The sequence below is a fragment of the Antechinus flavipes genome, chromosome 5, assembly GCF_016432865.1.
Source record: "Antechinus flavipes isolate AdamAnt ecotype Samford, QLD, Australia chromosome 5, AdamAnt_v2, whole genome shotgun sequence".
NCBI classification, from domain to species: Eukaryota; Metazoa; Chordata; class Mammalia; order Dasyuromorphia; family Dasyuridae; genus Antechinus; species Antechinus flavipes.
Window position 1 is genome coordinate 235,022,516 of NC_067402.1, and position 12,745 is coordinate 235,035,260.

General features: G+C 34.1%; 1 protein-coding gene across 1 annotated transcript in view; it reads right to left on the reverse strand.

The window, feature by feature from the left end:
• Positions 1-5,283: 5,283 nt before the first annotated feature.
• Positions 5,284-12,745, reverse strand: part of SINHCAF (SIN3-HDAC complex associated factor) — a 30,977-nt gene continuing 23,515 nt past the window's right edge. Inside the window, exons 3-6 of the mRNA XM_051962804.1 lie at positions 10,658-10,757; positions 9,727-9,853; positions 7,863-8,013; positions 5,284-7,478 (exon numbers count right to left, since the gene is read on the reverse strand). Coding sequence (XP_051818764.1) covers positions 7,316-7,478; positions 7,863-8,013; positions 9,727-9,853; positions 10,658-10,757 — 541 coding nt within the window. The 3' untranslated portion in view covers positions 5,284-7,315. The remainder of the gene's footprint in view (positions 7,479-7,862; positions 8,014-9,726; positions 9,854-10,657; positions 10,758-12,745) is intronic.

Here is a 12,745-nt window from a genome sequence, read left to right on the forward strand (position 1 = left end):
AAAAAAAAGAAAATAGGAAAAAAAAATCTAGAATGTTAACCATATGGTTTCTTGGGGCTTGGAAATAGAAATGGTGGTGCTATGAGATAAGTTTTTTAAAAGGCCCACTGAACAAATTACTTTTTTTTTTCATAACATGACTAAACTAAATAAGAAACATTTCTGAGTAAGATACTTTAAAAAAATTTTCATTATATCCTTATGATTGAAATGGATGAGTTAGATAATGTTAAAGCTGGGCTAGTTTTTACCACTATTTCAGTGGGCCCTGCCTACTAAGTGATCCAAGCAATACATTGTATATGTCTGAAGCAGCAAGATTCAGGCTTGTCTTTCTACTAGTGATAAAGGATTTAAGCTGTTTATACCAGTTTCAGGAATAAAGCCCTGAGAGTTTGAAAGGTGTAGAAGAAAATGACCTTCACAAAATTATCAGTTAAGATGTGTAAATAAGAAAGGAATTGTAATAAGTTGAAACATTTCATCAAAATTGTTAAAGAACACAGTAAGAAAAACATTAAAATTTTTTCTATATTAAAAAGCATCTCAACCCCAACTAATGAACCAACTTTTTTCTCTTCTTGTTTTGTCGTCTTCATCTCAGGTAACATTAAATTTAGAGCACAACTGTTGCTGGTACAAGTCCTTGGTACAGCAACTTTCACTTCAGAGAAGATTCCAAGATTAAAAAGATACCAAGTACAAATGTATCTGAGAAAATAGAAGGAAATTTTGGGATCTGTAACACCTCAAAGCAAATCTCTACCACTCTGAATTTCTTTGTGGCCAATAATCGGCAATGGAAATAGTAGGAAAGGGACCCAGAATGACTGATGAGGAAATTTTATCTAGGTTCTAGAACCATTTCAAGAGCACTAGAATCATGCATAGCATTATGATAGAGGCATCAGGAGCAGTAGGGGTGTGAGGGAGAATATATGATCTTCCATAATCATATCCCTCTAAATCTTTCTAAATGTTTTGAAAAACATTTCCATGTAACTCATGTTGTAAAAGAAAAAGTAACACATATATAACCTTTATCAAATTGATTTCCATTTTAAGTAAAGGAGAGGAGAGGAAGAATATGCGAGAAAATGTGGAACTCCAGAATTCATGCAAATTTTTCTGTTTCCCTGAAACTTATTCTTTTTATAATTTCTTACAACACAATAGTATTCCATAGCATCTGAACAGCATAATTTGTTCAGTCATCCCCAACTGAACTACTTTATATTGTTATCTTTTTAGTGTGGATATGCATTATTCCAATTAGATTATATATTCCTAAGTAACAGAAAATACAGCTCCTAGCATACTATTTTGTAACAGTGATTATTGGGTATGTAATTGTTTTCTTTAAAACAAAACAAGATAAAATAAATGGTTCTATCCTAATCCCTTTCCCTTTGTACAATTTCATAAACCCAAGAGATAACTAAATGACTTAGTTGAAGACATTTTTCTGTGGGTAGCAGGGAAGGAAAGGATAATTAATGTATTGTATAACCGAATCAGAATCCAAAATCCAAAAATTATACTAAAATTAATGATATGAAAACAAAATTTTGAGCTCAAATTTTTGACAAGTCAACTGCAAAAATATATATTAGGAAGGGAAAATTATCATGACAATAGTTCTCAAAAAAAAAAAAATAAAACCCCCTGCAAATTCAAATTAATAGAATGAGACTGCCAATAAGCTAAAACAACCCTAGGCTGCATTAATAAATAATTTTTTAATATGTAAGATGTGTTAATAAAGATATAACACAACCCTAGTATACTTTGGTCACATCACATATACAACATCATTTTTGGTTTGGGTGCCACATTTTAAGAAGGACACAGCAACAAATTCAAGTGAGTCCAGAGGAAGGTGTGAAAGATCTTGAAACTTAAATGAGAAATGGTTGAAGGAACTTGCATTTTTCTGCAGCCAGAAGGAACCTTAGAGATCACTTAAGATAATCAATTCCTGTTTGACAGATGAGAAAACTAAGGCAATAAGTTTAGTGAGAGAAATCTTGAAATATTTGAAGTATCATGTAAAGGGATAAAATTTAAGACTACATAACAAAGAGAAGGATTTCTTAACAAAATGATCCAAACAATGAAAATATTGCATTTACCTATCTATCAATATACATAACTTCATGAATTCAATGGTTAATTCCATTTTTATTAAGTCTGAAATGGAAGTGACTATAGGAGAAAAGGGATGAGTAGCACAATGTTAAAAAATTCAAGTGTATATATATTTCTAACATGTATGTGAAAAATAAGGAAGATTGAAATTTTATCTAAATCAAGAAGGAAAAAAATTATCTTCCAAAGAAAAGTTCAGTAATGTGTGAAAACGGTACCATCTTGTGGACAATCATAAAGTCACACTGAATCTTGAAAATTTTATAAGGGTAAGAATTTCTGGTTCCATGGGAACTTTCTTTACAAACTGCTGTAGCACTGGAAGAGAGTCATAATCAAACTCCATTATTTTACATATAAGAGGAAATCCTAACTACAGAAACCAGAGGAGGTTAAATGACCTGTCCAACCTCATAAAGATATTTAGTATTGCCCAAATTGGGCTTTTCCCCCTGAATCATACTACCTCATCACACACTTGTCTTCCATAATTTCTTTATTATATAATAACTTAAACCCCTCAAGTTTCTAGTCTTGAATCTCCCAATGACTTTTCAAAGTGCTTGAAATGTGTTTCTTAAGTCACTGCTTACTCACACTAGTCATAGTGTTGAAGTAGATAGGGTAAGAGCATTGGGCTTAAGGGTCATAAAACCTGAGTTTAAAACTGGTTTTAGACACTTAGTAGTGTGATGTTGGCTAAGTTATTTCACTATTTGCCTCAGTGACTGCAACTCTAAAATGGTGATAATAACAATGCCCACTTTACAGGGTTGTTGTGAGGATTAAATGAGATAATTTCAAAGAAATGAGCACAATGCCTGGCACATAAGTAAATACTATATAAATGTTAGCTGCTGCTGCTATTACTACAACTACTACCTTTAAAACATGCTAATTATTCTTCCTTATAAGGTTTCCTGCTTTTGAACAAAGAGAACTTTAAAATAGTTTGTGAAGAAAATGAAAGGCAGTTGTGAACTGAATATTCCTTTCTTCTGAGAATAGAGACAAATAGAAACTTTAAAAATAAACGCTCTCCATCCTATTAAGCAGAAATTAAAACTCTTCACTAGTGACCCAGAGGTATGGCTAATGCAAAGACTCTTGTGTGAAATATAATAGGGTTGATACTCAAGAATGTGAGATATTTGTTATGTAAGGTATTTTCTGCTTGCAAAAAGTAATACAGCTCTATATATGAAAATAGTGTTCTAGAAAAAAATCTATTATCTTCTTGGAGAAAAGGCAAAAAATAAACCTTAATTAATGAAAAATCTAACTTTAATCTCAAAAAAGCTCTTTTCCATTCTTTCCACTAAATATACATTGATGATGGTCAGGATACTTATACAGGTCTGGAATATTAGGAAACTGTTTGAAGGGCATAAAAGAGGTTGGTTTCACTGAAAACTCAGCAGTAAATTCTTGCTTCTGCCAGAAGTCTGTTTCACAACACTTGAATGCTTTCTAAATCAAAAGCAGTACTTTACAAAATTACCAAAAGAATCTCAGTCTGGAAAGCCTGCCTTAGAAATAAATTAATCCATTTACTACTTTCATTTTACAGATGAGAAAGCTGCTTGAGAGCATTTAAGTGATTTGTTTACAAAACTGTAGGCTAAGTAATGGGGGCCCCTCTCATTGGAGTTCTTCAAGCAAGGCTGAATGGATATTTGTCAGTTGTGCTATAGAAGGGCTGGATCAGTTGGCCCACCGTATGCACTGGAATAGCTGAACTGCTAAGTTCTCTTCCAACTCTGTATAGCAGAAGGAACTTTCAATGAATTGAGTCTTTGACTCAGGATTGAGTCTGGATTCTGGCTTATTATCACATAGTACTGTATTTCCCCAATAATAAGACCTATCCCGAAAATAAGTCTTCCCCTTACTGTGTAAGATTCCTCTAAAATAAGCCCTGTTGAGATTGCTACTGTAGTGAAGGTGATCCCCTGCGCTACATACTACATTACGGTACCCTCTGTATGCATCGTGCCTCCCCTCCCCCACCCCGGGTAAAACGTACACCACCGTCCGAGCTGCATCCAATCAGAGCTGCAGCAGTGAGCGCATCATCCTGTTCTTCCCCAGTGATTTGCTTGCTGGCACCATTGAGAGCAGTGCCGCGGAGGAGAGCTGAGGCAGGACAACATAAAAACCCGGTATGTAAGCGGGAGTGAGGGGGCATGATGGAGGATAAAAGAACTCAGCCAGCACTCACCGTGCTAAAGAAATGAACAACTTCCTTGCAGAGAGAAGAATAGATCAAGTAATGATTCCTGCAGGAATGACTGCCTATCTCCAGACCCTTGATATTGCAATAAACAAGCCATTCAAGGACCATTTGCCCATGGAAGTCAATGACTACACTGGAAATAGAATGGAAAGAAATCAGCGTGGAAACTTTGTGAAGCCCTGTCTGCAAGAAGTCGTGACTTGGGTGAAGAAGTCATGGGATAAAATTACTGACAGCTGTGTCGCCAAGGCACTACGAGCAGGTTACCTGGACAAGACATGTTCATTTAAAGAGAGCTATATTGCGGGACATGACAGATTGGGTCCACTTCTTCTGAAGGAAATAGAGGCGCAAGACATCCAGGACGGAATTCAGGGTATGGACACTTATGACGATGTTGTTGAAGAAGATGACATGATCATTATTGAATAAAGGTACTTTTTTGGTTCACATTTACCTGTTTATTAAAATTGCTGTCAATGTTCATTAAAATAAGCCCTCCCCTGAAAATAAGCCCTCTGGTGGTTTTCTGTCCCCAAAATTTTTTTAAATAAGGCAATGTCTTATTATCGGGGAAACACGGTAGATATGTGAACTGATCAAATCATTTAATTTTTCTGTCCTTCACTTCCTTTCTCTGTAAAATATGACAACACTTTTTAAAAAATGACACATGCCAGCTTCCTGCAGATAGATGGAAAGGACAAAAGTAGCATAATGCTACAAAGAATGCCAGATAAGGTGATTTAAAACAGGAGGAGATAAAAGCACTCCATCAATTGCATGTAACAGTTTGAGAGGGACTACAGGAAACAAAAGAATTATTCTTCATAAAGTCTATTTCAAAGCTTGTATTTCTCCCACGGTTTGATATATACCATAAAGACCAAGAACATTGGTTGTTGTGTTTTCTAAATAAGACTAAATTTATTCAACATCCTAGGAAAAGTTTTGATTATAAGTATATGAACAGTATAAAAAGTACAAAACAGATTGGAAGGTTTCTAATACATTAATACAAAGTGCATAACTACATACATTATATCCTACAGGCAAAGGAACAGATAGAGGAGGGTGAAGATGACTGTGGATGAGGTTCAGCAATAAATAAATAAATACAGAAGTAGAGATGATCTATATTATAGTATATTCTACCATACTGCAGTCATTAAAAATGTACAAAAAAACCATTTCAAAAGAACTCAGGAAGAAAATGTCAATGGCTAGGACTCATTCATGCACTTCAAATACTGTAGCTCCACACAGATAATCTAGCCATTTTATCATACAGTAATGTGCATGGAGAGTATGAAATAGGTATACTTTTCTCCAAAAGGAAGAGTGTATTGACTAATGGTGGAAATCTAAAAAACTATAGGGGGCCCATAAAAATGGCTCACTCCTCATTCTTATATTGTTTATACTATCAAACGTACAAAATCCAGTCTTAAAAAGGAAGCACCACATCATGGTACAAGATAAACAAAACACTCCTCTTATTTTCACTTTCTGCACAGATTTGGTAGAACATGTTGAATTTACTCTCAAAATTTAGAACATTCTCATAAAGAGGTTTTTGTCAGTGTGATGAACATGCAGTGGATTCAAACAGGAAATGTTTTTCTTGAAACCATTTTAGAACTGAAGAATATCATGTTGCAGCATTTATTTTATCCTTAACATTGCAATGTTTGGAAAGCTTGAATTAGAAATAAAATACAAACCCATTCTATTTCCCAACACCTTTTCCTTCCTAGTGGAAGTTAATTTTAAACATTTAAAAAAAAAAAAAAAAAAAGACAAAACTTGTAGCAGTGCACTGCAATATATCCCAAGAGGTTAAAACAAGTTAAATGCCCACCTATGTAGGTGAAACCTTCACAAAGGTCAACTGAAATAATCCAGAGCTAAAACTGAATCATGCAGGTCTTTGATGTAGTCACTAAGCAACCTATAGACAAGAGTTATATATAATATAGAAGAAAAATGTCAATTATTTACAGATGTGAAATTCCCTAGGAAATGTGCCCAGAAGCATTAACCCTTATGTTTTGCACAATCCTGCAGATGTGCACAATTGTTTCATTAAGATGGACCACTACTTTTAACAATCAGTATATACAGTGTATTCTCTACCCATGCAGTGATGCTTCCATAGTTAGATACAGGAAGGTTAAGCCCTAGTCATTCTTCCCAAGACTTGATACATCTCCAGGAGGACCTGTGGTTTTTTGTTCCCCAATTCCTATAAATTACTATTTTCTTATACTACTACAAGAGGGAGGAAGCAATACAAATAAACAGGTTTCTCTTTGTCTTAAATTTAAGGAATGCTAATTCCTCCAAGTTATCTGCACTAGAAGGTACAGTTTGTCCTACTTAATTACTCAGTAGTATAGGTTTAAATCTTCACAACCTTTGCAAGACTTTCATGTTTCAAAATTGTTTTCAAATGCCTCTCTGGTATTTAAGTCTTTTTACTAATCTGTCAGATTTGTTTTCACAAAGGAAAACAAAGTTTATCACTCACTTAAAATGCCTAATCACTGTTTTTCAATAGAGAAAGACTAAACTACATATTGTTTATACAAAAATCCCATTTCTGCTCTCTATATCCCCCTCAATGTTCATTTATTAAGGAGGGATTAAAAAACAGTAACAACCCAAAGAGCATTTTACAGCAGCATTCAGCTTTCCTATCAAATACGTAGCATCTTAAATATTATGTACAATCTTTTTTAGTAAGATAGACACTGGCTTCAGAGTTTAAGTGGAGAAAAAAATGAAAACAAATTTTTAAAAAACCCACTTTAAAACCATTATAGAAATTGTCTTTTGGCAGGATAGTAAGTGTCCAAGTAAAATAAAGAGGGTCATTTTGTTGCCTTTCCTATACTAATTCTCAGTCCCCCTTCTTGAGAAACATTAAAGTCACCATTCCTCCTGATTGGAGACGGGCAGAGATTCTGGTCTCTGTTCCTCTGGTTGTTCTGCAGCTGCTTTTTTATTTCCACAACAGGGCTTGAATAGATGTGTGTCTATTAGAACTTCCCCAAAACGACCTTTGTAGATAATCCCACAGCATACTTTCTGTCTGAGGGAAAAAAAAAACACCCCAAAAACATAATTAATCTGGGAACATATGCAGACAAGCCAATGTCAACAACCAGCAACTATAAGCCCACAAAGTCCTGCTTCTTCAATCTCATCACAATTCATGAAAATCCTTTAGCAATATCAATTAGCTAAGTACAGGGTTATAATAGGTTATACATTTTTGTTTTAACATTTTTCAAGTGGAAGATCACACAAAATTCCAAATTTTTATTTTATCCATGATTTCTAAGTAAATCCCACCTAGTTAGCCAAAACCCACCTAGTTAGCCAAAACCCACTTTGTTGCTAGGAAAGCTGGAAACAGTGGCTTATGATTTAGATAGCGTGCAAATTGAGATAAATGTTTCAAATGGTTCTTTACCTTTTCCAGTAAGTGAGATCTAAAAAGGAAAAGACTGGTGTTCTGCTAGACCCAGGGCTGATCTCCATATCTGAGCCATCATCAGACTGATTACTGTAACAAGGGGATTGAGCTGGGGAGGCACTTGAAGTGGTGCTATGAGCATCAGAATCTATAAAGGAGAAGTTACAATAGAGAACAGTTGTTAACCTTCTCAAAGAACAATGGTATAAACTCTGTAAAAAAGTTGGCAAAGTAATAATTAAGTTTTAAAAAAACAAGCAGGAAAAAAAAAATTCACAAGCTGCTTGTAACCAAGAAATTATCCTAATGTCTTACACACCCTCATTCATTGCTAATACAATAAAGAAACCATTGACAGTAATAAACATTTAATTTTCCAAAAAAAAAATCAAGAATTTCCCATTACATTTTATCTCAGCGGATGTTGCAGTCTTTCCTTATACCTTTTATCTATGGAGCATTTGTACATTCATTTATGAAACTCAGTCCTCTATTTCTACTAGGAATGGCTTGGGTCACATTGTCCTATGATTTTTCACATTTGTGATTCTCGAGGGAATTGCATCTTTAGAAGAAAAATCTTTAGTGACCAGGATTAGCTTAGAGTATACCATTTCCTTACTAATAAGGGAACTTGTGTAAGGCAAAGAGGTACAGTACAGGTAAAGCCATTTTTCCCGATTCATCTATCCTACACAGGACTTTAGAGTGTACTGCCAATACCAGAATACTTAGCTGCTCACTAAGCCCCAGCCTGCCATACAGCTACATCAAACCTATTCTCTCTTACCTGTATTATAAAATTAATACCTGATTTTGCTACTTCTGATAGGGTTCTTATGAAGCTCATCTGAGATAAAATATATTAATACAAATGAGATGTTATTATTATATTAATTATTAATTTAAAAAACAGTAAATGATGATTGCTAACTTAATGTAAGAGAAGAGCTTATTTCCAAATAGAAATGTCAAAAAGACAAGATCTGAGCTGGAATTTCAAATGGAAATAAAGACATCTGTCTCAGCTTGCTTTTACAATGTGGCCAGAATAATTTCTAAAACAACTCTGCATCAAAAAAACTTAAGATGGGTTCCATTGCCTATGAGAAGTAAAGTCTAAACTCTTGGCTTGGTGTTCAAAGCCCTCCATGACATAATCTCTACCTATAGTTTAATATGGTGGCTTTTCAATCAGATGATCTGGGTTGAAATCCTAGTTTTGCAAATTACTTTGAACAAATCACATAAATGCTCTAGGTCTCAGATTCTTCACCTGCAAAATTGAGTGTGAGGGGAGGGAAGAGAGTAGGAATCAGGGATGTGCAGGAATTGGACTGAAATTTCCAAGTAGCTTTCTAACTCTAAATCCAATGATCCTACCCTCCTCAACTCCATATTACTTCACGTATCGTGTGTGTGTGTGTGTGTGTGTGTGTGTGTGTGTGTGTGTGTGTGTGTATTTGTTTATTCATTCCAGTCACAGGCATCTTGCACTGCCCCACCTACCTGTTACTTCTAAGAGGATTCTTAATCACATGCAAAATTCCTACCCATAGTTCAAAATCTGAAGAATAGACACCTTTCCTTTCTCTTTTTAGATCATCTTCTCCCTTGTTATTTATGTAAATGCTTTATTCATCTCTTACCACATTCAGCACAAAGTGAGCACAAAAGCAAAACCTGCTACTGGTGAATGAAAAGAATTACTACAAAGACAGTAAGACACATCATTTATAAATCAAGAATAAATGCAATAGACTTCAAACTTCATATATGTATAATGTTTTCTTTACTATCATTGGATACTAATGAGTTTAATGGATTACATTAAAAAAGTAATTCATCATTTCAAACTTACTGTGTCGTTTGAATTCCTTTTGCAATTTGTTGATCTGGTTGCTCTTTATTCTATTTCCAGAAAGAGTTTTTACTTTCTTTGGCTTTAATGTAGTCTTTAGACTGGGTCCAGCCCTTGCATCTACCACCTGAAAGAAAATGGTTATTACCATCTTTAAAAGAGGGCTCCTTGTTTTCCTAGAGTTCTGTCCTATGTACTCAGGAAAATGTGTTTAAGAATCTAAAACATGACTCCCAATTCTGAGTACAAAGTAAGTCTTTTATTGTTTTTGAGGTACCAGGGCTCTATACTAAATTAAGAAATGCTGTTTCAGCAATTCCCAACTATGGCTTAACAATAAATAGCAAACAGAATGTTAGCAGTCACATGGTATTTCTACAAAGGACTTTATTTCTTCATATAGTGGTTAATAAAGGTTTCTGAACATCTAAAAACTAATTTGGACAAATCTGGATGATTAATAATAGGTTATTGAAAGAAGTCAGAGATGCATGGGATAAATAATTTCATCTTTGATCTTACCATCCCATTAATCTTTGGAATGTATGTTGAGGGTCAATTGCTATGTTCTTCCAAAAATGTTTGGTACAAATATGGGAACTGATATTGTTCTGAGCCAAATTTTTCATTTCTTTTATTTAGTATTCCCTAAACAATGACTTATGGGAAAATAAGTATTGCTTCCAAATATTTAAAATCCAAAGCTTATTTTAAAAAACCTCTGAATTCAGTAATAATTGTCTCCTCAGAGAAATTGAGTGTCGGGTGAATAGAGGCAGTAAAAAAAACTTCTCCTTACTTTAAAAGTTTTTAAACAATTTAAAAATGCTCTACAACTCGTAAAAGTTATATAAGAAAATAAAACAAATCCCAATAGCATCACTTTGAAAGACAACAAAAGAGCATAACTAGGAGAAGGAAAGGAACTAACATGATTCCAGTTTTTTTTTGATCCTGCTGGTAGCTTTTTCCATCTTTTCACCAGAAGCACACAGGCATTACAGATGTCTCCTGAACGAGTTTCATGCAACCTGACAATAGGGAAATAAATAATACATTGATCTTACTTCTTTAAGAATGCAAAAACACATTTATTAAAATGAAGTTTAAATATATCCCCTTTCCAAAAAAAAAAAATTTCCACTTTCTTTGCCCTGTAAACTTTATATTTCTAGAATTCACATTTAATAAACAGTTTGGAGTGGCCAACCACCAAGTGAAGCCAAAACAGATTCAATATGATTGGGAAATGTTTAACATAATAAATAAAAACAATATAGATAATACTAACTTGTGGCTTTCTAATGTAATGTGGCCTGCAAGGATACATTTCTATTTCAGTTTGACACTACTAGTCTATAATATATTATGGAATTTAGGAATTACAAAGGGAATAATTCAGAATAAGAATAAATGTTATGATTTCACATAAATCAGCCAATTAAAACAATATTAAAAATATAGAGAGGGGCTATGAATAGAAAACACAGAAACATAATGGTAATTAATTTATCTCAACCTTTTTGAGAAACTTATTTCTGTCTCATTTTTAATATATGTTGGTTGAGAGAGCAATGAAAAGGCAGGGAAAAGCTTACACAATGAAACAAAAGAGAGAAAAGCCACTAAATCCTGGCTCTGGTGAGGATAAACAAAAAATCCACAAGGTCAGTGTTTCCTAAACTCATTTGGCCTCTGAACACTTTAGGGGTTGGAAACACAATCCATAAATGCTAGTCTAGGAAGTATAGAATACTTCTGAGATGAAGAGAGCAATTAGGTATGAGAGAGGGATAACAGGACAAAGAGAGAGTTTTGTTCTTTTTTTTTTTTTAAATAGAGATTATGCCTAATCTGACTTCAAATTTAATATGGAAAGGACAATGATTACCAAAATAAAAATCTATTCGTGGAACTTTTTCAGAATGCATGGAATATGGAATACCAGGGCTCTACATCAATTTAAGAAATGGTGTTTCAGCAATTCCCAAATCTAATTTCCAACTACAGCTTAACACTAAATGTCAAATCTTATGTTAAGGAACAAAACACATGTAATTAAGATGATTAACATGAGATCTACAACCATACTGTTAAACACTTAAAACTTTGAAGATTTTTGGTTTCAGTATTTCTTTCACTGATGCTAATCAAAACCATAATTTTCATGCGCTATGATAGCCAAAAATATTAACCTTAGGGCTAAATGGCTATTCCTTGGGCTTGTACTCCATGTCAGAGGTTTCACACTCTGTAGCCAGATTATTCCACTACCACCTCTTCCCCTATGGCAGTACAATTTAAGAGATATTGTTAAATAGTTCATTGAAACTTAATAATAGCTAAAATTCTGTATTAGTGATATATATGTGCCAGGTACTTTGCGATAGTTTTATTTGATTCAGATCTTTCTGAAGCAATAATAAATGACATCCCCTGTCCTTTTATTCCTACTCCCAAAAACTTATCTAGAAGTTGCTCATCAGTATGTGAGGAAAGGTCTCTCCATCACCACATTTATGCTCCTTGCTAGTGATCCCAATAGCATAGTGAGAGGGCTAGTAATTTATGACCTTAGGTTTCCTAACAACCACCATCTTGCACACACCAATCAGAACATTTATACCTCCAGGAACTCAGTAACATCTCAGTGAAGTTGTTTTTGTTTGTTTTAGTTAAAATTCACTCGTGACATGATTGTGAAATAATGAGTAACCTCATACAGAAAATATGTGGGCAGTGGATAGAATTCTAGGCCTAAAGTCAGGAAGACTCTTCTAAGTTCAAATCTGGCCTCAGATACTCACTAGTTCTATGACCTTGAGCAAATCACTTAATCCTATTTGCCTTAGTTTTCCACATCTGTAAAATGAGCTGGAGAAGGAAATGGTAAGTTCCTCTGATATTTTTGCCAAAAAATGCCAAATGAAAAGGTTGAACACGACTTAAATAAATGGGAAAAAAAGGGAGGGAAAGGCTATTCTTTTATTTTTAAAAACTATGTTAAAGTATATGTTAA